A 24521-nucleotide genomic window follows, 5' to 3' on the forward strand; every position below is an offset into this window, starting at 1 on the left:
ACAATTAAACTATTTGTGAATAGGGGTGGGGTGGCCCTACTTCCTGAGATGTGAATAAAGGGGCAGTACCATTCTGGGATTGTGGAGAAATGGAAAAGGGTGAGGCCACAGACAAGGGTGTAACCTTAGTTAAGATAAGGAGAGTAGAAGGCATGGATGAGGCTCCCAGGCAGAGGAGTCAAAGGCAATGTTACATAGGTTATAACAGGCAGACTTGCAATTACAGGAATTAAGGGAGGAATTGCATTCAGAGACGGATGATGCCAAATTTATGGACAATGAAAGCAAAAAGGATTGAATTATGTAGATTAATTTAATTGGTTAAAGCAGAGCTCAAAAACAAATACTACCGATACAGTGTAAATAAGCCTGTTCCAGCTGCTGCCTCTGTTTGGAGTTACAAGTCCTCTTTGTGTTGAAGGTGCAGACCTAAAGAAAAGAAAAGAAACAAAACAGGATGTTCACAGCACAGGAATGAAGTCTGAAGTCCAAAAGTTAAGCTGAAAATTCAGTTCCAGAAATCTCTTTTCATGGATTTTATGGCTCTTGAAATGACTCCCAGCTCTGCTCAGCTGTCATGATTTTATAAACAGGAAATCTGTGCAAAGAATCCTGTGTTAACTCCATGTCCTTAGTATCAGACTGCCTTTGTCATGTTTGTACGCCACCTAGTTGGTATTCTCTTTATCTTCATGGTCAATTTAAATGCCAACGTGACACAGATAATGATTACAGGCCAGAGTCCATGCTTATGCCTCACAGGAGGCACAGCCAAAGTGTGGAGAGAGCTGAAAGGGCATTTATCCACCTTTGGACTTCTATGATTCTGAGATTGAGCGTGACCCCCAGCGTAAATTAGGGCAGTGCCACACAGCAGTCTCTGGTCATTGTCATGCCTCTCCTGACATGACTACTTCCCTCAGAATGCCTATGTGACGGGGGGTTGTAAGTGCAGAATAAAGTCTCCTAAATCACTGTACCTGACCCATGTGCTGAGGTTGTTGTCTAGGCACCACTTAAGCCAGCTGTTCAGCTGCTTTATGGCACTGAGCCACTGTAAAAGAGGCTGCAGCAGAGCCTGTAATAAGGACCTGAATATCTAGTTTCAATATTTATTCTTTATGTGTAAAAACATTAGTTGTGCTCTCGACTGGAATGTGTCTTTAGTAGTGAAACCACAATGTCTGTAAAAGCTGATTGTCAATAAATTAAATTATTAGCATATTTAATCATTGGGATCCATTCATGGAGTAAACAAAATCTGCAAAGGTACTCATTGAAAAAATTCAAATAGCTTAGGCATCTGAACAAATCACAATCTGCTTGGTGAATTTTCTGCAGGGGAGAGAAAAAGCTAAGATCACTGACGGCATTATCTGTTGCAGATTTTTAAGTTACCACTACATGGGAATGTCTTTTTGCTTTGATTTCTCATTTTAGCCTACTCAGATCTCAGGTGGAGCAGTGACTGGGGCAGCATGTGATATCGGATACTCTTGTTCCTAGTGTGAATTCCTAGTTGTTAACGCCTGTGGTGAGAGCTGCGGGGGCTATGCAATGATGAGTAGGAAGGCCATTGAGGTTGGCCTTGAAGCCTAGGGTGCAGGCCATGGTGGAGCTGCCTCAGGTAGTAGCAAATATTCAAACGAGAACTTTGAAGGCCAAAGTGAGAAGGGTTCCATGTGAACAGCAGTTGAACATGGGTCAGGATTTCAGGAAGATCACACAAAGCTGAATATGAAGGAAGGTGTGGAAAGCTTAGGAGGAGTGAACCAAGGAGGGGAAGTAAGGCCCATTCTTGCAGGGCAGGTTAGTGCGAGTTGAGGCATGCAGAATCAGAGCCAGTGCAATGAAGGGTCTCTCTTATTACAGATATGCTCAGATACTATGGTGAGACAGATAGAAGAGAACAGGTGGCTGGTCCCATGCTTGCAGTGAATGGCTTAGGTGAAGCTGTTCTCTTCTATCTGTCTCAGTACTTATGACTACAATCACCATAGTATCTGAGCATATCTGTAATAACAGAGCACCTTCATTGTGCTGGCTCTGATTCTGCATGCCTCATCTTGCACTAACCTGCCTTGAAGACATGGTATGCTCAGCCCTTAGGTGAAAAGAACAAGACACTGTTCCCAAAAAGCTTCCTATCCAGATTTCCTCAGCCAAGGAATGTGCCCACAACACTAGACTTTGAGGAATATGATCTAAACTCTGGGAGAAGAGAGAAATAATCCATTAAGAGCTCACAGCATCCAAAAGAAAAGCCCTGTTAAGCTCAGATTTCTCCAACTAGCTACTACTGTCAGTTTGTTCACAAAACTACTGGTCTTTTGGGGCTGTGGGTTTCACAAGCTGGGTAGAGACTGGCAATTTCTAAGAATTGACTGAGAATTTCCTTTCACACTTAGGAGCAAAAACCTTGGCAATCACTCAGAGAATAAGGAATCCCTTTTTTTTAAACCACATCAGCTAATATAATATTACAGCCTGTACATGGTATACAGCAATAAATAAATGTCTCAGTAAGCTTAGAACAGGTTGGTTTCACGATCTGCTACCTCAACACAATCTGCTCATATTGATGTGAGCATTTGCTGTCTCTCAAATGCTGTTTTCGCATGTTCGGTAGTTGGCGCCAGGGTATAAATTTTGGATGATGGAACAAAAGGAACACTCTTGCGACTGTCACATATGCCAAGAGAGGGAAAAGCTATCCAACAGAGAAAGCTACTGAGGCACAATACTATTACCAGTTTCTCTGAGATACAGGAGCCTTAAAGGTTAATCTTATATCAAAGGCCTGTGGAAGGATGTGAAAACACTATCCCTGCAATCTCATGCGTATCTTTCTCTTCCCCCTGCTGAGTGAAGTGCTCTGTGAAGACGTACCCAGTGCAGGAGGGGGTAGAGTGGGCCCAACCCAGCAGCAACAGCATTTCTCTGCTGCCTGAAGGTGGTGAGTCATTTAATGTTGAACACTAGACAGTCCTATGTACTCTGTGCTTGATGCACAAACCCAATTTCTGTATTTTTATATACTTGTCCTAAACCAATGGATTGTTCTTTAGATTTTTGGTCTTATATTTGATTTATGATATCAATATTTATTGGAGAATGTTCATGGAAAGCAAATTTTGCATTTGTAATTGTGAACAGTTGCAAGAGATTCTTGATTCTAAGAGCTATGCTCATGCAATCAATGGACAATAATATATCATGTGGTCTGTGTGTTCAATCAAAACTAATCAACACTTCTTTAATTATGAACATCAGATACCTGCAACTAACTGCTTGTGCATAATTTATAGAGCAGCAATTGTTTCCTGAATAATTTTATAATAATAATAGATTTCAAGAGAGCTGTCACAGACAATTTGCAATCAATAGAACCAGTGAAATCTGTTGAATAAATTACTAGCTGTGAATTATTCGTTTGGCTCTAATGGTATAGAAATTGGATTGATTTTATGTACCATGTTTACTTACGAGACAATAGAACAATCAGAGTGATTAGGATAATCCAGGCAGTTTAACAGCAGGACAGATCTGTAATGAGATTATTTTATTTAGCATCATCACTCAGTAAGAAAATTAAGCAAAACAAAAGAGGAACTGAAGCAAACTGAATGTTATAAAATGAAGAGATGCACTATTTGGATGTTTAAACCTTCCCTTCTTAATGGTATTTAATGTAGAATGAAGCTCTGGGTATTTAGAATGAATTTAGAATGAAGCTGTGGGTACAGCTGCCACAGGTAATTCTGCAGAAATGAGAAGGGAATATTAATGTATAACTGTTGTTTGGATTTTAGTTTCCTATTTGAATTTATAGTGTGAGTGGAAGGGACCAAGTCATCTTTTGTGTTTGATACCGAGTGAGGACACTGTTGTATTTAATAATAAAATTACAAACTGTGTGATAGCCATTTGAATACACCTCCATGGATATGGCAGAGGAAGGTGACATTATCTTTTTCCAGAAGTCAATTTCTTACTAAAGTTACAGCATAGTAGATCAGTGAGTCCCCTGGTATGGGTACTCACGGGTAGAAGTAGGTTAAAATTCCTGAAAAACCCTAGCAAATTCCCCATATTTATTAAAGAAATTCCATTTACTTGTAATTGTCAATGCAGATGACATCATAACCCATGGTCTTTAGTCTCTTTTCTAATATCTGTACACTGCCTTTCCCACAGGAATCCCTGTAAAAAGAGATTTGTGTTAACAAAGCCTTTTATTAGTCAGCTGTTTATTTTGCTAATTTCTATAGTGTCAACTGCTATGGCAGCTAGGGCTTTAATTGCAGAGCCTTAATGTTCCATAATTGGAGCAGGTTTTTGCATAGAATTTAATAGCAGGTTATAGGAAAGTTTCAGCAAGCTGGCCAGACTGTGATATCTTGCAACTAAACTGCAGTTCCCTAGAACAAGAAGTCTACCACCAGAGGGCAACTGCCTATTGAACTAATACAAATTTAAGAGATCTGATTCTCCACTATTTTGTACCATGTACACTCATTTACAGCTGTTCAAAGTTGATGTAAAATGCCAACAAATCAGAATTCCCCATACACATGCCCCATCAGTGGTAGTGTTTTATATTCACTTTGCAACAACTGGAACCTTGGCCTCAGCCCCTTTGACCTCCACAGACTGTGCTTGAGTCCTTCCTCAATCCCTTAGAACCCTTGCTGTTGGACATGAGCATTCAGACGTAACCTCAAGTAATGGAGTGCTTCCCAGCCCATCTTAACTTCTGTGGCTGGGTAAAAATTTACTTTCAATTAACTGAATAAAATAGTAATGGGTGATCAAGAATTTTGGTCCAAATTAGCACCTTAAAAGTGCTGATGAATATTTAAATCTCCCAGGATTGCAGCAATCGGGCTGGAAAACTACTACTAGTTCTTGTTGTTGGATGGGATTGATCACAACCACAACCTCTCACACCATGAGAAAAGACCTTATTATGGTATTTCACCACTTCTAATAATTTCCAAAACTATGAACTGCAGAGAATTGTAAACCTGAAAAATAATACACTGGGGACAGTGAAAAGACATTTTTCAAACCTCAGAGTTTGATTTGGGGTTTAGATGGTTCTTATTTAGTCTAGCCTATACTTGCCTTGCCCTCAGTTAGAGCCTGCTTCCAGAACTGCTTTATAAACAGATCTATTGACTCAGCAGATTCAGAGCCTTATATTATTTTTTTTATTGTGCCTAATTCTGGTCACACCAACTTTATATTTTAAAAAGACTACACCTTCCAAGGAAGGCACTGTGGTTTCTTTTGTGTTTTAGAACGCATCAAACACATTTTCAGTGTTATTGCAATCTAACAATAATAATAGAGAAAAAGTCAAAACCGTAAAGACAGATTGAAAAGAGGAAAAACAAGCCTTCTTCTTTTTTTTTTTTTTTTAAAGACATATAACTTACAAGTCAGGTCCCCCAATGTCATCCATGACCCAGATTTCAATTCGTGAAATTCTGTCTTTTTGGAAGTTTGGTACTTCATAGACTGCAAAAAAACTGGTTAAAGAAAACAAATCGTTAAAACTACAGAGAATAGAAAAGATCTTTTTCCTCAGTAACCAGGGCTCTGATTCTGTTTCCATTGATTTCAATGAGATATCAGGACCCAGGTCCTTTGCACCTATGGTTGCTTTTGGGCTCATTATCAGAGAAAGGACCAAGATGCAAAACTCTGGTTCAGATTTTGATATTCCCAAAGTTTATGGGTGTTTGGATCATAAGTTTGTTGTTTTATTGGTTGTTGGTCTTAGCAGGAAAGAGCAGGAATAAGACTCTGTTAAGGGTTTAAAATGCAGCACTTATGACAAACCACTAGGTATTTAGTCAAAAAAAGAAAACAAAACTATAAGATCATCTTTCAGGCACAGTATGGGTTTTGGTTTTTTAAAACAGAAGCATGATTAACAACCCCAAGTCAAACATATTTGTAGATACGAAATCAAATCAGTAAGTCAAAAGAGTATAAAATACCTAGGATGGGAACAAGACCATTAGAGCGTTTTTTAAATCTGTCCATTCTGATCTGGGAAGAATCCCCCATAGGAAGATTTGCTGTTTGTTAAATAATATTCCAGAATCCAGGTATAGGAGGGCCAAATTCTCTGCTGAATAATTCCACTGAAGTCAATGGAGTTACACCAGCTGATCTTTCATCTGACCAGGAGTATGTAAATAGTAAAATATTAAACCAGATTTTCCTTTTACATATAATCAGCCTTACTGCTGCAAAGTTAAGACCTATTGTCTTAGGGAGTGATTTATCAGAGCAGATTGAGTCATTAGATGGGATCATTTTTACTGGCAAAGAGTACTGGATGTTATCTGTATTTATGTTGTATGACTTTCCCGTCATAAGTTCTGAACTTTTGTATCAGAGAAAAGGTCTTCTATTTTCCAGTGTCTAAGTCTCTGTGATTGCTAGTTGTATTATACAAGGCATATCCAAAAATAATTTCAATTAAGCTGATGATGGCCTAATGGAAATGTCTTTAAAAAGGATAATAAAATTTTTTTTTAAACAGGATAGAAAAAACACAAAGTGTGGGGTTAGAGTTCTCTAAATCAAATGGAACAGTTTAACATATTGCATTAAAATGTGTTCTAAGGCATCTGACTTAAAAAACAAAAATAAAACAAAACAAAAACTAATACATTCAGGATTCTGGGGCCTGATTTCGAATGAGGTCTCAACCCAGCTTTCTTGTTCATGCGTGTAATTATCCTAGGGCAAATAATGATGGGTGCAGTTATATGCAGGGGAACTTGATGTAACTAAGATATATAATTGCTTGATATAAAGGCAGCTGAATGATAGCAGTTGTGCCCGTGTAACTCTGCAAAAAAAAAAAAAAAGATCTGTGATCATTTGCATCTACAATCGGTTTTTTGAAAATATGGCCCGCTATCTTTTGAAATATAGCCTGGCTTGACAGACAAAATCAAGGATTCCACAGGAATTATCTGAAGTATTTTGATTTCTATACTGTACCAGCTATGGCCTATAACAGAGGAATTTTAGGCCAGAATGGACCACTATGATTATCTCATCTGAAGTCCTGCATAACACAGATCATAGAGTTTCACACAGTAATTCCTGCACAGAGAATAATCCTGGAGAGAATTATTTTTACAGACTACATCAGTGAACACTATCACTTGCAATAACCTGTTGTTGAACTCATGCATATCTTCTAGAAAGACATTCAATCTTGATTAAAGACTCCAAGTGATGATGAATTTGCTACTTTCCTTGGTAATCTGTTCCAAAGGTTAAACTGAGAGTGTTATGCTGGACAAGTATGGCTGGTTTAACCACTATTAAATTAACCATAACCTATTGTTTAAAAAAAGAAATAGTTTTACTTTGTGCCAACATGGGAAGTCACTTGCTTTTATCATCAGTCAAATGAGAGCTGTATTCCCTGTGCCCTGACTTACATAATCAGAATGTCACTTGAACCTTAGAATTTGTTAAAACATCTCTCTATTCTTCATCAAAAGTCTCTATTCCTTTTCCTTGTGATTTGTGAATTGCCTAATATTGGAAAGCAAATAAATCAGGCCTTGTGTAAGCAACACAAGCAACCATTTGGGACCTATTGTTTTTTGAGTCTTCCTGTGTTTTTAATTCTCACTTAGGCCTTAATTAAGCAAAGAACTTAAGCTTTGTCAAGTCCCACTTCGGTGAAAAATAAACATGTGCTTAAAGTTAAGCACGTGCTTTGCTGAACGGACATCTTGAGAAGTGTGGTATTCTGTCTCCATGGAATAAATGGGCCCAGAGAGTCAAAGCTGTTAACGTGACTCTGTCACTGTACAACATCAAAAGTTCTAAACAGGATTTGGGGTTCCAAGTACAGAGATCTCAGCCTGCTTAGTCTTATGGCAGCGATCAACATGAAAAATCTTTTAACACAAAAGGGGAGAAAAAAGAATAGTAAAAATAGAAAATGCAACTCCTGTCTTTGGTGTTGACTCTTACTACTCATCTCACTGCTGGAGAAACACAAACATAGTATACAGTCTCATCAGCCACTTGGAGACCTGACAACCTTGTATCCGAGTGGGGGCTGTTCAAGACATTGCTTTCAGCTGCCTTGCTGGTCACTGTTGCAAAAGATGCAGTTGTCTTGGCCTGCTAAGCCAGACACTTTTTAAACAGAAGGCAAAAAGAGAGAAATAGGAAAGAGAGGATGAGGGATTGATGCGAGCAGGAAAACAAGTTTCACATTCTATATGGTGTTCAGGATTTCACTGAGGTTGACTTTAGCAAAGCTTTTAACACGATCTCCCACAGTATTATTGCCAGCAAGTTAAAGAAGTAAGAGTTGGATGAATGGACTATAAAGTGGATAGAAAGCTGGCTAGATCATCGGGCTCAATGGGTAGTGATCAATGGCTAGATGTCTAATTGGCAGCTGGTAACAAGCAGAGTGCCCCAGAGGTCGGTCCTGGGGCATGTTTTGTTCAACATCTTCATTAATAATCTGGAGGATGGGGTGGATTGCACCCTCAGCAAGTTTGCAGAAGACACTAAGCAGGGAGGAGTGGTAGATATGCTGGAGGGTAGGGACAGGATACAGAGCAACCGAGACAAACTAGAGGATTGGGCCAAAAGAAATCTGATGAAGTTCGATAAGTACAAGTGCAGAGTCCTGCACTTGGGATGGAAGAATCTCATGCACTGCTACAGACTGGGGACTGACGAGCTAGGCAGCAGTTCTGCAGAAAAGGACATGGGGGTGACAGTGGACAAGAAGCTGGATATGAGTCAACAGTGTGCCCTTATCGCCAAGAAGGCTAATGGCATATTAGGCTTCATTAGTGGGAGCATTGCCAGCAGATCGAGGGAAGTGATTATTCCCCTCTATTCAGCACTGGTGAGGCCACATTCGGAGTATTGTGTCCAGTTTTGGGCCCCCCCACTACAGGAACCATGTGGAGAAATTGGAGAGAGTCCAGCGGAGGGAAACAAAAATGATTAGGGGGCTGGAGCACAAGACTTATGAAGAGAGGCTGACAGAACTGGGCTTGTTTAGTCTGCAGAAGGGAAGAGTGAGGAGGGATTTGATAACAGCCTTGAACTATCTGAAAGGGGATTCTAGGGAGGATGGAGCTAGGCTGATCTCAAGGGTGGCAGATGACAAAACAAGAAGCAATGGTCTCAAGTTGCAGTGGGGAGGTCTAGGGTTGTATATTAGGAAAAATGTTTTCATTAGGAGGGTGGTGAAGTACTGGAATGGGTTACTTAGGGGGAATATCCATCCTTAGAAGATTTTAAGGCCCCGTCTTGACAAAGCCCTGGCTGGGATGATTTAGTTGGCGTCGGTCCTGCTTTGAGCAGGGGGTTGGACTAGATGACCTCCTGAGTTCCCTTCCAATCCCAATCTTCTATGATTCTATGAAGTTGCTGAAGTATGTAATCTGGGTCCTTCTCTGGCCTAGTTGGGTCAGGACATCTCTCTGCATCAGGATGACGAAGGCCCAATGGTGAAATAGTGGATTCCTGGGGTCTTGTGAGACAGTGTGGGTGGCAGCCATGGTTGAACTATCTCTTTTCAGTCCACCTGTCCTCCTTCATTTTGATCTCTCTCAAAGTCTCTTTTAAGGAACCCTTTTAAAAGAGGGTGATGGGTAGAAAAGCCCTTCACCTTAATTATTTTGTCCTCCAACTAGGCCTAAATTCTGACACCTCAATTTTGATCCATTAATTCATTAATTCCATTCTTCTCTTGTTTACTAATCTCAACATAGTCCTTGGGTGATATCAATAGATCTTTTTGTCTGGACAAATTCACTGTTTTTGTCTTTCATAAACAATGTTATGTAGCAGGCTGAGTTTTACTTCTGTTGCCTTTGACAAATTAGAATACAGGATTCTGCACAACAGGCATGCAAGTGCTTTTTAAAATTTTACTCTAGGTCTAATTAAAAAAAATATAAGATTGGCTTTGATGCCACAGACTTCTGCAAATTATTCACTTCCACAGCTTTGTGTGGTACAATAGTTTGATTTTTCTCAATCTAACTCTAAAATATTAACACAATATTATTTTATTTCTCCGACCTTTTGACTGGATAGGCGCCCCCTATTGCAGAACCATTCAGCATAATGTATATTACTCCAGAGCTCTGCTTTGCATACTGCAATAGATAACAGAAGATTATTCTTCATAACATCTCCTATAGATTTTATATACAGTTTGGTGCTTTAACTAAGTAGTCCATGGCCATGGGAGGGAGCCATTAGTGAAAATGCTCAAGTTGCAAAATGCCCATCAAAACTGTTTCCCTAGGTCAGGGGTGTCAAACTCGCTGATGGTGATGGGCCAGATTCTCATAAACTGCACTTCACAGGGGCCATGCAATACCCTCCGCTGAAAAATTTGGGCCATCTTCCCCTTTTCGGCGGCGGAGCATCAGCCCTTTTCGGCGGCGAGATTTTGCGGGGGACCATGTTGCCAGACTGAGTGCATTGTCGCTTTAAGGGATTTCTCTGCGTCCAGCATCGACGCTTTAAGACATTTCACGGACTCTTAAACTAGCAATGCCGTATGCAGAGAAATCTCTTTAAGTGCCAATGCCCTCACTTTGGGTGGCAGTACGTCTCAAAAAAACTGGCCGGACGCAGGCTGGATCAAAAAGGTTCACGGGCCGTATGTTTGACACCCCTGCCCTAGCTGGCAGTTGCAGTAGAGAGGACAAGAACTTTATAGCTATAAAAGGTGATCTGTCTTCTCAACCCTAGAAGTGGTCCCTCCAGGGCAGGGTTGAGGCACTTTGACAGATCAGTATGAGAAGCTTTGCACTGCAACTCAGATTTGTACTTGCTCTCTGAATAGAAGAGTTTCATTGCCAGGATTATCAATCTTGCACCTTTCATGAGCATACAGATCTCTTAGGCCTTGTTTTCTCTAGAAAAAAGGTCTATTTTAACACGTTCACTAACATATTAAAATCCTAGGCAACCTGTAGTTGAGCCGGATACAGTGGTGAAATGAAGACATGGATGAATTTTAAGCTAGAGGCCACAACTTGTGGTAACTTAAACATATGGAAGGGGTGCTACCCGCATCACCCATACTCCCATAAACCAGGCATTTAAGTGTTTCCAGTGCAGCGGTTACAGGGCTCCTACCATGTAACCCATAACTTGGGATGGGCTCTCCTCAGCCTTCCTCCATGAGTCCTACCCACTCCCATAACCCCATGAGGAGAACAGAGAGTGCAGAAGGGCGGGAACCCCAGCCTACGAGGACCACCAGGTCTGACCCTATCCCACAAGCCCAACGTCCATCATCAAAATCCCAGGTCTTTTACCTCCAGGAACTGTTCATTTTATCCTTTTAATTGCACTGAAAACTGTCTGCAAATTGTGACGAGTTAACTCAAGCAAATACCTCAATTAGGTACTAAGTACATTCCTAATTAATCTCCTGTGGACTGAAGGTGCTGCGAAGGAGAAAAAACTCCTTGGGGCTCACCCAGAACACAAGTGCAAGAGACTCCATATGGTCTGTGCACCAAGTTACATCCTGGGGCTGGGGGATGCAGTCCAATCAGCACCCCTCCCTCCAGCTGCCCAGTGTGTGCCAGAGACTGGGGGCGGGTGGGGAGGAGGAGCAACCTAGTGTCCTTTATAAAGTGTGTCTCTCTCTTACTGCTGGGACTATCCTCTTTTGCTGACTGCCAAATCACCTTCCTTCAGCCATTGAGGTGGGTGGGTAGCATTTTTAACGTTAGCTAGTCAAAGTGAAAACCTGTGCTTTTTCTGCTTACATCATACCTTTAATTTCTAGTCTATACAAGGCCTAAGGGTATGACTAAACTAGAAGTGAGAACTCCAGAAAAAATTATTTTGACCCTACTAAAGCTTTCTGAACTCTCCATGGACATGCTTAATGAATGTGAATTGTATGATTTACAGTGATTGATGCAATCCTCCAGAAAGATTCTACTGCATTATTTTCACACTCTTCTGTGGTAGGGCAGGAGTCATAATTAAATCCTGTGGGAAGAAACACAGTGCTCATTATTAAAGATATGATGACAGGTAGGAAAAGAAAATCCAAAGTGACTTTAAAATATATATTGTATGTGTGGTTTTTTTGTTCTAGTTTCTGTTTTAATAACTTAACTTACAGTAAGTTCCACATGGTTGGAGATCTGATAGGATATACATCCATGACAGTACTGCACCATTTATCTCCTTTTCACCAGCCTTTACATTTTGTACAAAGAGTCTTCTATGATTCTATGCTATGGTCTCAACGCACAGACCTCTGTGTCTGTCAAAACTACTCTAAACCTATGTCATGAAATTGGTCTAGAGCACAGAGAGCCCCAGGATCTGGTAAATGAAAAGGTGACTTGCAACACCTCCCTCCAAATTTCACAGTGTGTACTTCAGCTGCAGCTGAAGTGTAGATTTCTATACAAGGCAGTGGAGAATCAGGACATTTACTTCAGGGGAGTTACTCCTAGCTTATGTGGGAATGAGAGCAGAATCAGACCCGTATCTCCAATACAAAGCAATCAGTCTATCTTTTTAGCCCCTGCCATGAATTTATAACCAACTTTTTATTATATTATTTCTTGTCTTACCAGTATCGTTTGCTTGTCCACACCAGTTCAGGAAATCTCCACATGAACCAATTAGAGTATCACACAGAGACATGTAGCGACGAGTTCTGTCAGAATAGCTACTGGCAAGCAGATGGTTATTTTCCCAGAATAGAGACTAAGGAAAGAAAATAAAAGGAAGTAACAAAAAACAAGCCATAATTTGCATGTGTGTGCATGAAGCCCTCATTGCTATGTGGCTGGGAAAATATTTAAAATCATATTTTGAAATTATTTCTAAAGGCTTCAGAATCTCACGGATGGCTTGTTCTAATCATACTAATATCAATTAAATACTTTAAAAACAATTAAATATTTCTTCAGCTAATAAAGTTACAGGGACAAAGTTTGCCCTCACAATGGTTAAATCTGGCATAACTTGACAGTGGAGTTTTTGTGGGATTTACACCACTGTGAGAACAGAGTTTGAGCCATAGAAAGGCTCAAGGCCTCTAGAATTTGTCTGTCTTCAACTGACAGGTTTAGGAAAATCTAGGCATATAGACACTGAGAACTTGTTTATATGGAGATTAAGTGTTCAGCAAGCCAGGATGTGAATCTAAAGCACACTAAGTGACCATGTGGATCCTGCTGTCATGCACTGAAAGTAGCACTACGAAACTTTAGTGTGTGGCAGCAGGGTCCATATGACCTCTTTGTGTGTGGCAGGCTTACATGCTGTAGATTTACACCTCCTGGCTTGCTGTGCACAAGTTGCCATGTAGACAAATCCTAAGCACAAAACAAAATTGAAGTAAGGTCTACACTGCAAAGTTAGGTTGACTTAACTACATCACACGGGGCAGCGAAAAATGTCATGCCTTGTGCAATGTAATTGTCAATCTAAGTCCTGGTATGGACACCGCTAGGTGATGGAAAAAATTCTTCTGTTGACCTAGTTACTGCCACTCAGCGAGGTGGATTTACTATAATGATGGAAGAACTTCTCCCATCACTACAGTGTCTACACCACAGTGGCGCAGCTGTGCCACCATATCTATGTTAGAGTAAACATGTCTTTTGGAATGGTGACGTTGAAGTTACAGAGCTCACTTGACAGAGTTGAATGAAGATATTTACTCGTAATCATGCATAGGATGGGTTTTGAGGTTGTTTTAATTTAAAATGCTTTGGGTGCTCTTATACACTTTCAGCTGCTAAACTGTGCAAATACTTATCTATAATAGCGCTGACTGGCTAACAACTGTGAATATTATTATTTGAAAGATCATAATTATTTGGCTTCAAATTCTGCATCGCAGCAACTAATTCTAAACCCCCTTACATTTTTTTCATAATTCATTACTTTGGGGTAGGGATTAGAACACTGGTTCTCAACTTTTTGGTCTGCAACCCACAAAGTGGGCAAAAAATCATCCCAGGACCCACATATCAAATCTGGTCAATTTTGGACTGCTGAGTCACGGGAGAGATGCTAGATGATCATTAACATACCATTATTAATTAGTACCTTGTTAGGCGGAATTGTGTGCAGTGACAGATTAATAAACAACTCATAGTCCAATGGTAAAATGTTGCAAGGATCCTTATTAATAAAAGCCTTTTTGAAAGCTTCCCATATCTCTGTACAGTTCTTCTCACTGTAATAATTAAAACAAATAGTAATATTATTTTCCCATAGTAGACCAGCAATATGTGCTTTGTTCACAACCTCCCACAATCCCCGAAAGGAAATAAAATTAGGATTCTTAAGGGGGGAAAAGTTTGTGATAAATAAATGAAGTCATTAGCCCATCAAGTAGTATTTAAGACATGAGGATTTGCAGTAGGGTTATTCAGCTAGACTTTACAGTGGTTCAGCAAAAACCATGGAAGGCAAAGTATTCATAATGAGACTTGCTATGCAGTACTGCAGAACTAGTGAAAATGGAATTTATTTCTTGCGATATTCTAACCCCAAAAGAACCAACCACAGTGCTCAAAGCCACTAGCTGATACTAGATTAAAACTGAAACATAAGATTCAGGAGCTGCAAAAGAAGTATTTGTATGGCTCAAGTGTACAATAAACAAAAGCCAGTCCTAGAACAAGCAAAAAACAAGATGCCACTTCCTCCTCCTCCTCCTCCTCCTCTCTCTCGCTCTCTGTCCTTTCAGTTTGGTGTCTCATTTAAATGTATGCTTCTTATCTAGCTATCCTTTTTTTAATGTTCTGGCAACATTAGAAGGGCAAGCCTGTGTGTGATGATTCTGCAAGCTGCTGAGCACAATATGAGGTGCTGAGTGCTCTCAATTCTTAGATTCATTGATTTTAAGGCCAGAGGAAACCATTATGATCATGTAGTTGAACCTCCGGCATAACACAGGCCATAGAATCTCCCTCCGTAATTTCTGCATCAATCCCATAACTTCTGTTTGAGCTAGAGCACATTTTTTGAAAGACATCCAGTCTTGATTTAAAGACATTAAGTGATACAGAATCCACGTAGGTATGTTGTTCCAATGGTTAATTACCCTGTTAAAAATTGTGCCTTATTTCTACTCTGAATTTGTCTAGCTTTAGCTTTCAACCGTGGGCTCTCATTATTCCTTTTTCTGCTAGATTAAAGACTTGTCTACTATAAGAAATCTCTCTATGTAGGTACTTGTAGACTGTGATCAAGTCATCACTTACTATCGTCACTGACTTCAATGGGAATTTAAGTTTAGAAGTAAGTGTCTGAACAATTTATTTACTGCATTTTTTCCTTTCATCATTCTCCATCTCACGATTGAACAGCATGTATTACAAAATCAAAAGGATTATTTTACTTCATTACTGAAGATATCTTTATTAGCAAACACTTATCGAATGTATGGGGTGGGAAGACATATAGATAAGGGTAACTCCTGGCCATCTTAATACAGACCACACAAATTACACAGGATTTATTTTGCAGTAGTCAACTAAAGAACAAGCAGTAATAGAATTTTAGCACACTTAAATTTTTTTTAATGCCAGCCAATGGAATTTATAGAACCATGTGGATATGTATTCTAGAAATGCATATATGTGTGAATATAGTATTTGCTTGTTAAAGACCTCCATTATAGTGAAAGTGAGACTTTCATTATACTCCTTTATTTTCATGTGTTTATAACATTCTTAAAAATTCTCCTTTTTGGCTAAAATTTTTCAAGTTTGGTCTTAATCTGATGATAATTTGTGTAAGAGTTTGAGCAAAATCTGTTCATCCATTTATGAATTATGTGAGACTGGGGAAAAAAGGCTTTATCCATTTAAATTTTTTGTTAGGAGTTTTTGCATATGCACAGGACTTACAAGCAGAAAGTATCCAGAGGACTACTCCTCAGTAAAAACTAGCTTTGGGCCAATTTGCAAATAAACAACAAAAAAATTAACAGTTATAAAAATAAATATCTGTTTTGCACATGCAGTATGACATTTGCATTTTGTTTAGATTTACAGTATTTGCATATAGGACTATGGGAAAACACAAAAATAAATAATATTGACATTAATGCTGTAGCTGTGCTTTTTATAATGCTAGTTTAGGATCCAGTTCAGGAAAGATTTTGAGCATGTGTTAATGTCTATCCTTAGTTCAATCATTCCTCCAATGGGACTCAAATTAGGCAGTCTGCCCACATGGTCACAATGAAAGATGAGAGCCTTAGATATATATGTGGGCAACATAAAGGTATTATGGTACCCTTAGTTTTTACATTTATTGACTTGTTTAAAATGGTGACCTTTGTGTTACATTAACTTAAGTTTCTGCTGTTTATATTATAGGTGGTGCTGGTAGCACCATCTAAAGTTAAGGTTGCCTGACACTTCCCATTATAAGACCCTGTTTTTAGTTGCTTATGAATTTGCCAAACTTTAACCATTCAGGCTGAAATTTTCCATGGCAGGTGTCAGCCTTGGACTGAATATTTTTGGGAAGCTTCAGCCAAAATGCTTCACTCATTTCTGAGAACGTGAGTAAGGGGGGAAAACGTTTTGCCTACGTTAAAATAAAAATGTACACCAGTTTCGTTGGAAAGCTCTAGTCTTCATGTTTTGGAGCAGGAACTAGAAATTCGGCAGGGGGTAGTCTTTTTATCATGAATTTGCCTTTTGCTGTACCTGAAAAAGTCCATCCATATTTGTCTAAGTTTTCAGCCTTTGAGAAAAGTCAGTTCACACATGCTCAGTAGAGACTTATTAGAGCAGAGGTTCTCAAACTTTTTTTTCCAGGACTGCTTTTGAAAATATTTCAGGCTGTGATGACCGCCCCCCTCCCCTCCTCCCCCCCCCAAAAAAGTGAAGACCCGCCCCCCATGCTATGCCACCCTTACTTCTGCGCTGCTGCTGAGGGTGACGCTGCCTTCAGAGCACCCGGCCAGCAACCGCTGCTCTCTGGCCATCCAGTTTTGAAGGGCTCTTGCTGTCAGTAATGCAAAGGGCAGACAGTCGCAGCCATGGCATGTGCAAGAGCTGACAACTCGCAAGCCCCCCCCCCCCCAAATAACCTTGTGATCCCTTGAGGGGTCCCAACCCCCAGTTTGAGAACCCCTATGTTAGAGTTTAGCAGCTCAATTCTCCAAAGATTCTGTCTGTGCTGAACAAGCTCCGTCTCCTCACAGCTCCTGTGTGCCAGCTGGACTGCACATGCATCACCATCCCACAAAGCAACTGAGCATGCTCCAGCCCAGGGATGCAGGGGCTAAGCTTGACTCCCTTGGAATTGCTACAGGCACACTCAGGCACTGGAAATCAGAGCAGGGAGATTAAGAACATAGATGAGACAATGTCGCACTGCTGATGCCCAGAAACCGAGGAGCAAGCATCTACATGGGAATGCGGAAGGGAGAAAAGAGGGTTTCAGGAACCAGAGGGGGAGGGTGGACAAGAGCCAGCGAATGGGGGAAAGCAGAGAGGGAGGGGGACAAACACTGATTGTGGAGGTGGATAGGAGCTGAGTAGACTGGAGGGCAAAAGCAAGGGGTAGAGGTAAGAGGATAGGAGTAAAAGAGGGGGGCAGGAGCTTGGGGGTGAGGCAGGATGGATATGAAGAGAGGGGGAAGAGCAGGATAGATAGGACCAGAAGGGGAAAGGGGGCAGGGGCCTGGGGTGTGTGTGCATATTCGGGTGGACAGGAGCACAGGGTGCCAGAGGCAAGGATAGGGCCTGAAGTAGAACCCTTTATAGATTATATTATAGGTTATAATAATCACTAGAGCATGGTCCACTACAGAACCTGGGACTGAATCATAAATCCTCAATCTGTACATTCCTTGCACGTCAGATAGCTGTGAAACCCACTAATAAACTGTGCCTCATCTCTCTCTACTGGTTGGTCCACAGTTACAATGGCAACCTATTACTGCTACTATTTACTCCCTTAGCTCAAGTGTTAGAGGTCTGCACTGTGTATCTAAAGGTCCAGACCTTGCTGATAATTTAAATTGGAGGTCAGTATGGCTCCACAGGATGAAATATCTGATTTTTCAAATTTTTTTTTAAATGTAGGGAATTATATTTGTAGACTGTCAGGGAGGAAATGCCATTCAACTCCTGGGGGCGGAGCTCGGGAGGCCATGCCCACCATGCCAGAAGCAGAGGGGCGGAGCCAAAACAGTTGGTAGAAGGACGTCTCTCCCCCAGTGCTGGGACTTGAGCCCAACCTCAGCCCCGCTGAAGGAACACCAGAGCTGCCTACTGCCTGGAGTTTAGAGGGCCTTCAGAGCCGCCTGCCGCCTGCAACATGCCGGAGCTACCTGTCGCCAACGACCTGGAGGAGCTGCCTTGATGCTGGCGATGTTGAGGGCCTGCTGGGGCTGCCCCTCGCTATTGACCCCAAGGAGGTGGACGACGGGATATAGGTACGTGGGCACAGGGGTGGAGGAAGTAGCCCAGGGGTAGCCGACCTCAGTCTGGCTGTATTTGAACCTAAGAACTTCTCAGCAAGTTTCGGCTGGAGCCCTGTTGATCCAGTGGCAGGATGCTCCACCACTATTAGGGCCCTGGGATGCAGTGAAGTTGGGAGGGCCCGTGTCCCCCTCCCGCTGTGCCATGCTAACCCTGGGGTGACTGCTCCCTTGGCCTATGAAGCCTCATGGGCTAGAGACGCCTCATTTGCCCCACCCAGCTAGAGATGCCTTGTTTGTCTGCCCCACCCTGCCCAAGGACCAGGGCTAGAGATGCCCTATTTGCCTGCCCTACCTTGCCTGAGGGCCCGGGCAAAAGAATATTGAGAGCTAATCCCCCAGGTGTGGTTGAGAGAGGGTATAGCCTACCTCCGAGACTGACAGGGAGGGACAGCCCACCCTTCTACAATATTAAAAAATCCTCTACTTTAAAAGAACGTTAAGGTTACAAAGTCAAGCACTCAAAAGTTAGGAAATGTCAGAAGAAAGGTTGTCTGGAGAATTGACTATGCCACAGAGTTACTCTGTGATGCTGGGAAGCCTTAATTCTGGCATTTCCTAATTTTTGAGTGCTTGACTTTGCAACCTAAATATTCTTTTAATGTCATTTTGGGATACATATATTATATGTTTGGGGTAGAAGACACTAAGCTGGCAATACAATAGCATTATACTATCTAAAGCTGTAACTCCTAAAATGTACCGTTTCAATGTGCAGTTTCATAAAATATTTTTCAAAAATGTTTACCCAACTAGTTTTAATCATTACGGATAAAATTTTCAATCATGCCTAAGTCGCACTGCAAATCACTCACTTACTCTAAATTTTGGAATATAATTTGGTGAATATGAAAAGGAAGAAGAGGAGAGAAGATTAAAGATTCAATAGGGGCAGTTAGTCATTTGAAAATCAAATTAAACAAAGGCTTAAACTTCTAAAAAGTTTTATCAGAAGGCTGACTATTGATACAGAAAAAAGTTCAAATGTATTAGCATGCAGTATAGCCCAAGACAGAGGATGGAGGACTCCACCCCGGTAGTAAACTAAACTCTACTTTTATTAATAACTATTCAAAGCAAGAAATCAAAAGGTCATATCACAACACCATGTAGTTCTATAGTTGATACACTGCACTACAAAGCCAACCAAAATTCAGATTATGGAGCATTTCTCATTGTATTCAGTTAAAAGCATTCATTATCAATTAAAGAAATAATAAAATCAACCTAGGCAAAAGTTTCTTATTGCATTACTCAAGTGAGAGTTATTCTGTCTTTTCCCCTGCATGTTGCAGCGGCTTTCAAATTACAACCTTGGAATTTGCGTATCTTAAAGAATTCTCATATGGATATTAAGGTGGAAATTCTTAGATGTTACTCCAGCCAGACATTTGATACCAAGAGTAGAAGATGAGGTAGCTGGCTGAAGATACAAGATTATTGGGTCCTCCACTTCTTAAATCTAGCTTGACTTGTTTCTTCTCCCAAGACTGGTCTTGGTGAATAAGTGCATGGGTTTCTTCCTCTGGATTCAGTTTTGGATTCTAGAACTGATGGGCACCATCTACTGTCCTAAATAATTCTCTTAAGGCACAAAGAATTTTCTCTGACCCAGGGATAATGTTACTTCTTGCTAAACTGCATTGTCCCTTCTCAGTTTCTGCTGATTAAGGTCTGAGAAGAATATTTAACTTCCAGCCTAGGTTTTCACCTGGAATACTATCATCCTGATACTTTTGGTCACATTCTGTTTCTCTTTGTTTCTTTCTTCTCAAAATCTTTCTTAGTCTCATTCCAGAAGTCTTCATAAACCTTGTTTTAAACCATGAACATTCCAGTCAATACCCTACTTTTTTGCAGGATGAGCTCAAAATCTAAGTCTTTCTTAAAATGTGTTCTAATGAAACCCAGGGCCACACCAATTTCAGCTAAAATCCTATTTAATACTCATCTCACCAGTTTCAACATGTTATTAATATGGGCCCAGAAGTTTATTGTATCATTTACTGGAACCAGAATTCAGGGATAACGTAATACACTTAAAGTTACTATAAGAAACGTCAATACAGCCAGTTTTAAGTCAATACAGCCAGAAATTTACATATATTACAACATAAAGCACAAGAGGGTTTATTTAGCTATCCTAGTCCCCTCTGCTTTTTTCATAAAGGTCCCTTAAGTATAAAAGAAAAGATAAACTAAAACCTGAAGAACTCCTGACAATATTACTTTTTATCCCAGATCACTTTAATACATTTATTTTTACTAGATTTATTAAAGATGAATTTTGGATTTCTCAACAGCTACAAATATGTTGGTTGTAACAGGACTACTCCCATGATTAAGCCTGCAGCATCAGACTCATGATTTGGAAAACCACTATAGTGTGGAGACTGATTCAGAAAGAGAAAAATACTTACCCAACACTAGGATTCACAATTCTAATATATTCATAACACCTTCCAATTACAATGTTCTCCAGGTTAGGTGTGGTACCTTCACCTTTCCATTTCTTCCTTCCACCTGCTTCTGTGGGTTTAACATAATCTTTACTGAAAAGAAGACCTATTAACAGAGACCAGAAGAAACTGTTCATCATGAATTTGTTAGAACCAAAGTCATTAAAAAAAATCAAAATAAAATATTATAGTCCAAATGGGAAAGAGAAGATGCATCTAGTAAGTTTTATGTTTTTGTATCACTATAGGCTATGGTCGTGTACTTAAGCGATTCTAGGCACAGAGTCAGATAGAAAATGAACTTTATTATGAAATGCAACAACTTCCTGGAACAACTTCAGAGGTAAAAGTCCTTTAAAAAATCCATTTTATAAAACTATTTGTACTATTGCCACCTTGTGACTATTAGCTAATATTACACCCGCTCTAAAGAAAACATATCACCAATGTACTATTAACAAAACTTCAGGCTTGCAGAATACTCACTGCAATATTACAATATACTAAACATGGAAATTGCTCTAATGAATATATTTTAATACCATTTGATTTAAAACAGTATTACACTTCTTACATACATTTTTCTACTTACTGCAAAATTTGCTGAAATAACAATATCAAGAATAAACAAGATCGATGAGGTAATACCTTTTATTAGACCAACTTCTGTTGGTAAAAGAGACAAGCTTTGGAGCTACAAAGATATTTTCTTCAGGTCATCTTCTGATTCTGACTTGAAGAAATGCTCTTCGATGCTTGGAAGCTTGTCTTTCACTAAGACATGGTCTACACTAGAGATTTTTGCAGACAAGTCAACTTTTGCTCCAAAACAGGGGTGGTGTACACACTGCAACCCCCTCCTCTACCCCCTGACCCAACTCCCCTGGTTTTGTGACAAAATAAAACCACCTTGACAAGAGGGGTAGAGCTTTTTGCAAATAAACTTCTAGCGATAAAATGTCAGTGCAAACATCACACTTGGTTACGTCACGGTAAATGGCCTACAGGAAGTGTCCCACAATGCCCATCCTGACCGTTCTGGCCATCAGTTTGAACTCCACTATCCTGCAGCTATCAGCCCCTCCTGCTTTAAAGTCCAGGGAATTTTTGAAATTCTACTTTCTGCTTGGTCGGTGTGGAGAGCTCACATCTCATCTTTCCAGCTGACCGTGGCGGCTCCATGCACCAAACGCTCTCCCACTTGGAGAACACCGGAGCTTCTAGATCTTATTGGCATTTGGGGAGAGGAGGCTGTGCAGTCTCAGCTTTGCTCCAGCTGAAGGAACTTTGATATGTACGGTCAAATTTCTCATTTAATGGCAGGGAACGGCTATGAACAGGACATGCTGCAGTGCCGTACAAAAATCAAGGAGCTTCGGCAGGAGTATCAAAAGGCTAGGGAATCAAACTGTCACTCTGGTGCACAGCCAAAGACCTGTCACTTCTATAAGGAACTGGAAGCCATCCTTGGTAGTGACCCCACCTCCACCACCAGGAGACCTGTGGATATCTCCACAGGCCTGAGGGCAGTGGACACTGGACTCAGCCCCGACGAAGAAGTCGTAGACGGGGAGGTTGAGATGGAGGACGATACAGAGCAGGGGACTGGGTCATTTGCTGACATAGGAAGCCAGGACCTCTTCTTGACCCCAGATGGTTCAAGCCAGTCCCAGCCCTACAGCTCTGGCGTGTAGGATGCAGGAGAGGGGAGCTCAGGCAAGTGATTTTTTTGAGCTGATGCTGCTCGGTTACATGAAAACAGCTGTCCTTTGCTTTGTTGCATTATACAGCTGGGTGAAGGGATAGAAATGCACAAGAGTAGCTGTGTCTGCATGTGTTTCCCACTCCCCTGTTCAGCTAGGCAGTGCAGCGGAAAAGTGTGTTAATGCACACTGAGATTTCACAGGAATCCTGCAAGAAACTTTCCTGGAGGTACTTGCCAATCCTCTGCTGGAGATTCCTTGGTAGAGCTGCTTTGTTTCTTCCCTCATTGTAGGAAATTGGTGGTAGAAAGTGGCACACAGGCAAGCAGCATAGGGACTTGGTTTGAAGCTGCTTGCATGGAGGAGATGCACCCCAGCATCCCTGCTTACTCTCAGGAGTGAGATATTGGCATCTATGCCCCCACCTGTGGAAAATAGTGGCACAGTTTGAAATTTTGTTCCCATCTACCTGCATCAATACCCCAAACAACCACCAGAACCTTTTCCCCCAGCTTGAGTGCCCAAACTCCCAGCCCATCTCGGTATCCCGTTCAAATCACCCTTTCAGACAGCCTCCAGAACAATAACTTGATATTCACCCAGCTGCCATAGCTCACACTGCTATGACACACCTCACTGCTTTCTCCCTTCCAGTCCAGCTTTTTGTGTGTGTTGTGAATAACTGTTATTTAATAACGACATCCTCTGTGAAGAATAAACAATCTTTATTTGTCTCTTGCATACAGTGGTTGTACCTCATATTGATACACAGTGCAAGCTGATAGCAGTTATAGCATGGTACTGTGTTGTTTACAAAGACCCCTTATTGGCGCTCATTTCCAAAATAGTTCCTCATGGCCTCCCTGATTTGAATGGCCCCTTGTTGTTCCCCTCTAATAGCCCTGACACCTGGTTGTTCATATTCAGCCGCAAGGTGATCTGCCTCTGCATTTCACCCGGGGAAACTTTTCACCCTTAGTTTCACAAATTTTATGGAGCACACAGCAGGCGACTATAACCATGGGAATATTTTCCTTATTTAGGTCTAACCTGCCATAATAGCATCGCCAGTGAGCTTTTAATCTGCCAAATGCACATTCAACCGTCATTTGGCATCTGCTCAACCTGTTATTGAAGCACTCCTTGCTGCTATCCAGGTTATTCGTATAGGGCTTCATGAGCTATGGCAGCAAGGGGTAGGCTGGGTCTCCCAGGATCACTATGGGCATTTCAACATCCCTCATTGGAATGTTTTGGTCTGGAAAGAAAGGCCCTGCTTTCAGCTTTCTGTACAGGCCAGTGTTCCTGAAGATGTGTGCGTCATACACCTTCCCTGACCAACCCACATTGATGTCAGTGAAATGTCCACGGTGATCCACAAGTACCTCCAGTACCATGGAGAAGTATCCCTTTCTATTGATGTACTCTGTTGCATGACGGTCCGTGGCCAAAATTAGGATATACGTGATATCTATCGCCTTGCCACAGTTAGGGAATCCCATTGCTGCAAAGCCATCCACTATTTCATGCACATTTCCAAGACTCAGCCTTTCATAGCAGAATGCGATTAATGGATCTGCACATGTGCGATCACAGCTGGAACGGTGGACTTCCTGATTCCAAATTGATTAGCGACTGACTGGTAGCAGTCTGGACTTGCCAGCTTCCACTCAGTGATTGCATATGCTTTCCACCAAGAGGGCAGCTCCCATTCTGGTGTTCTTGCACCGCAGGGCAAGGGTCAGCTCTGCACCATGAAGGTGGCTTTGTGCATTCTAAAGTTCTGCAGCCACTGCTTGTCAACCCAGACCTGCCTAACAATGC

The 24521-nt window shown here is 41.1% G+C and overlaps 1 protein-coding gene across 2 annotated transcripts; it reads right to left on the minus strand.

Moving 5' to 3' along the window:
• Nucleotides 1-294: 294 nt before the first annotated feature.
• On the minus strand, nt 295-21152 carry BST1 (bone marrow stromal cell antigen 1). Of its 2 annotated transcripts, none has more exons than XM_067530291.1 (9): nt 20956-21152; nt 14131-14260; nt 12642-12777; nt 11963-12045; nt 10105-10181; nt 5442-5534; nt 4117-4203; nt 3487-3546; nt 295-429 (listed from the first exon to the last, which is right to left on the minus strand). In XM_067530291.1, exons 1-9 carry the CDS (start codon nt 21132-21134, stop codon nt 309-311), a joined length of 966 nt encoding a protein of 321 aa, XP_067386392.1. In that variant the 5' UTR covers nt 21135-21152; the 3' UTR covers nt 295-308. The 2 variants fall into 2 exon arrangements, with proteins under 2 accessions (XP_067386392.1, XP_067386393.1); XM_067530292.1 differs by having other exon boundaries at nt 320-429; nt 3474-3546.
• Between the last annotated feature and the right edge of the window lie 3369 nt (nt 21153-24521).

The sequence above is a fragment of the Emydura macquarii genome, unplaced genomic scaffold (genome assembly GCF_026122565.2).
Source record: "Emydura macquarii macquarii isolate MOO-44397 ecotype Brisbane River unplaced genomic scaffold, CSIRO-AGI_Emac_v2 contig_3062, whole genome shotgun sequence".
Taxonomy (NCBI): Eukaryota; Metazoa; Chordata; order Testudines; family Chelidae; genus Emydura; species Emydura macquarii.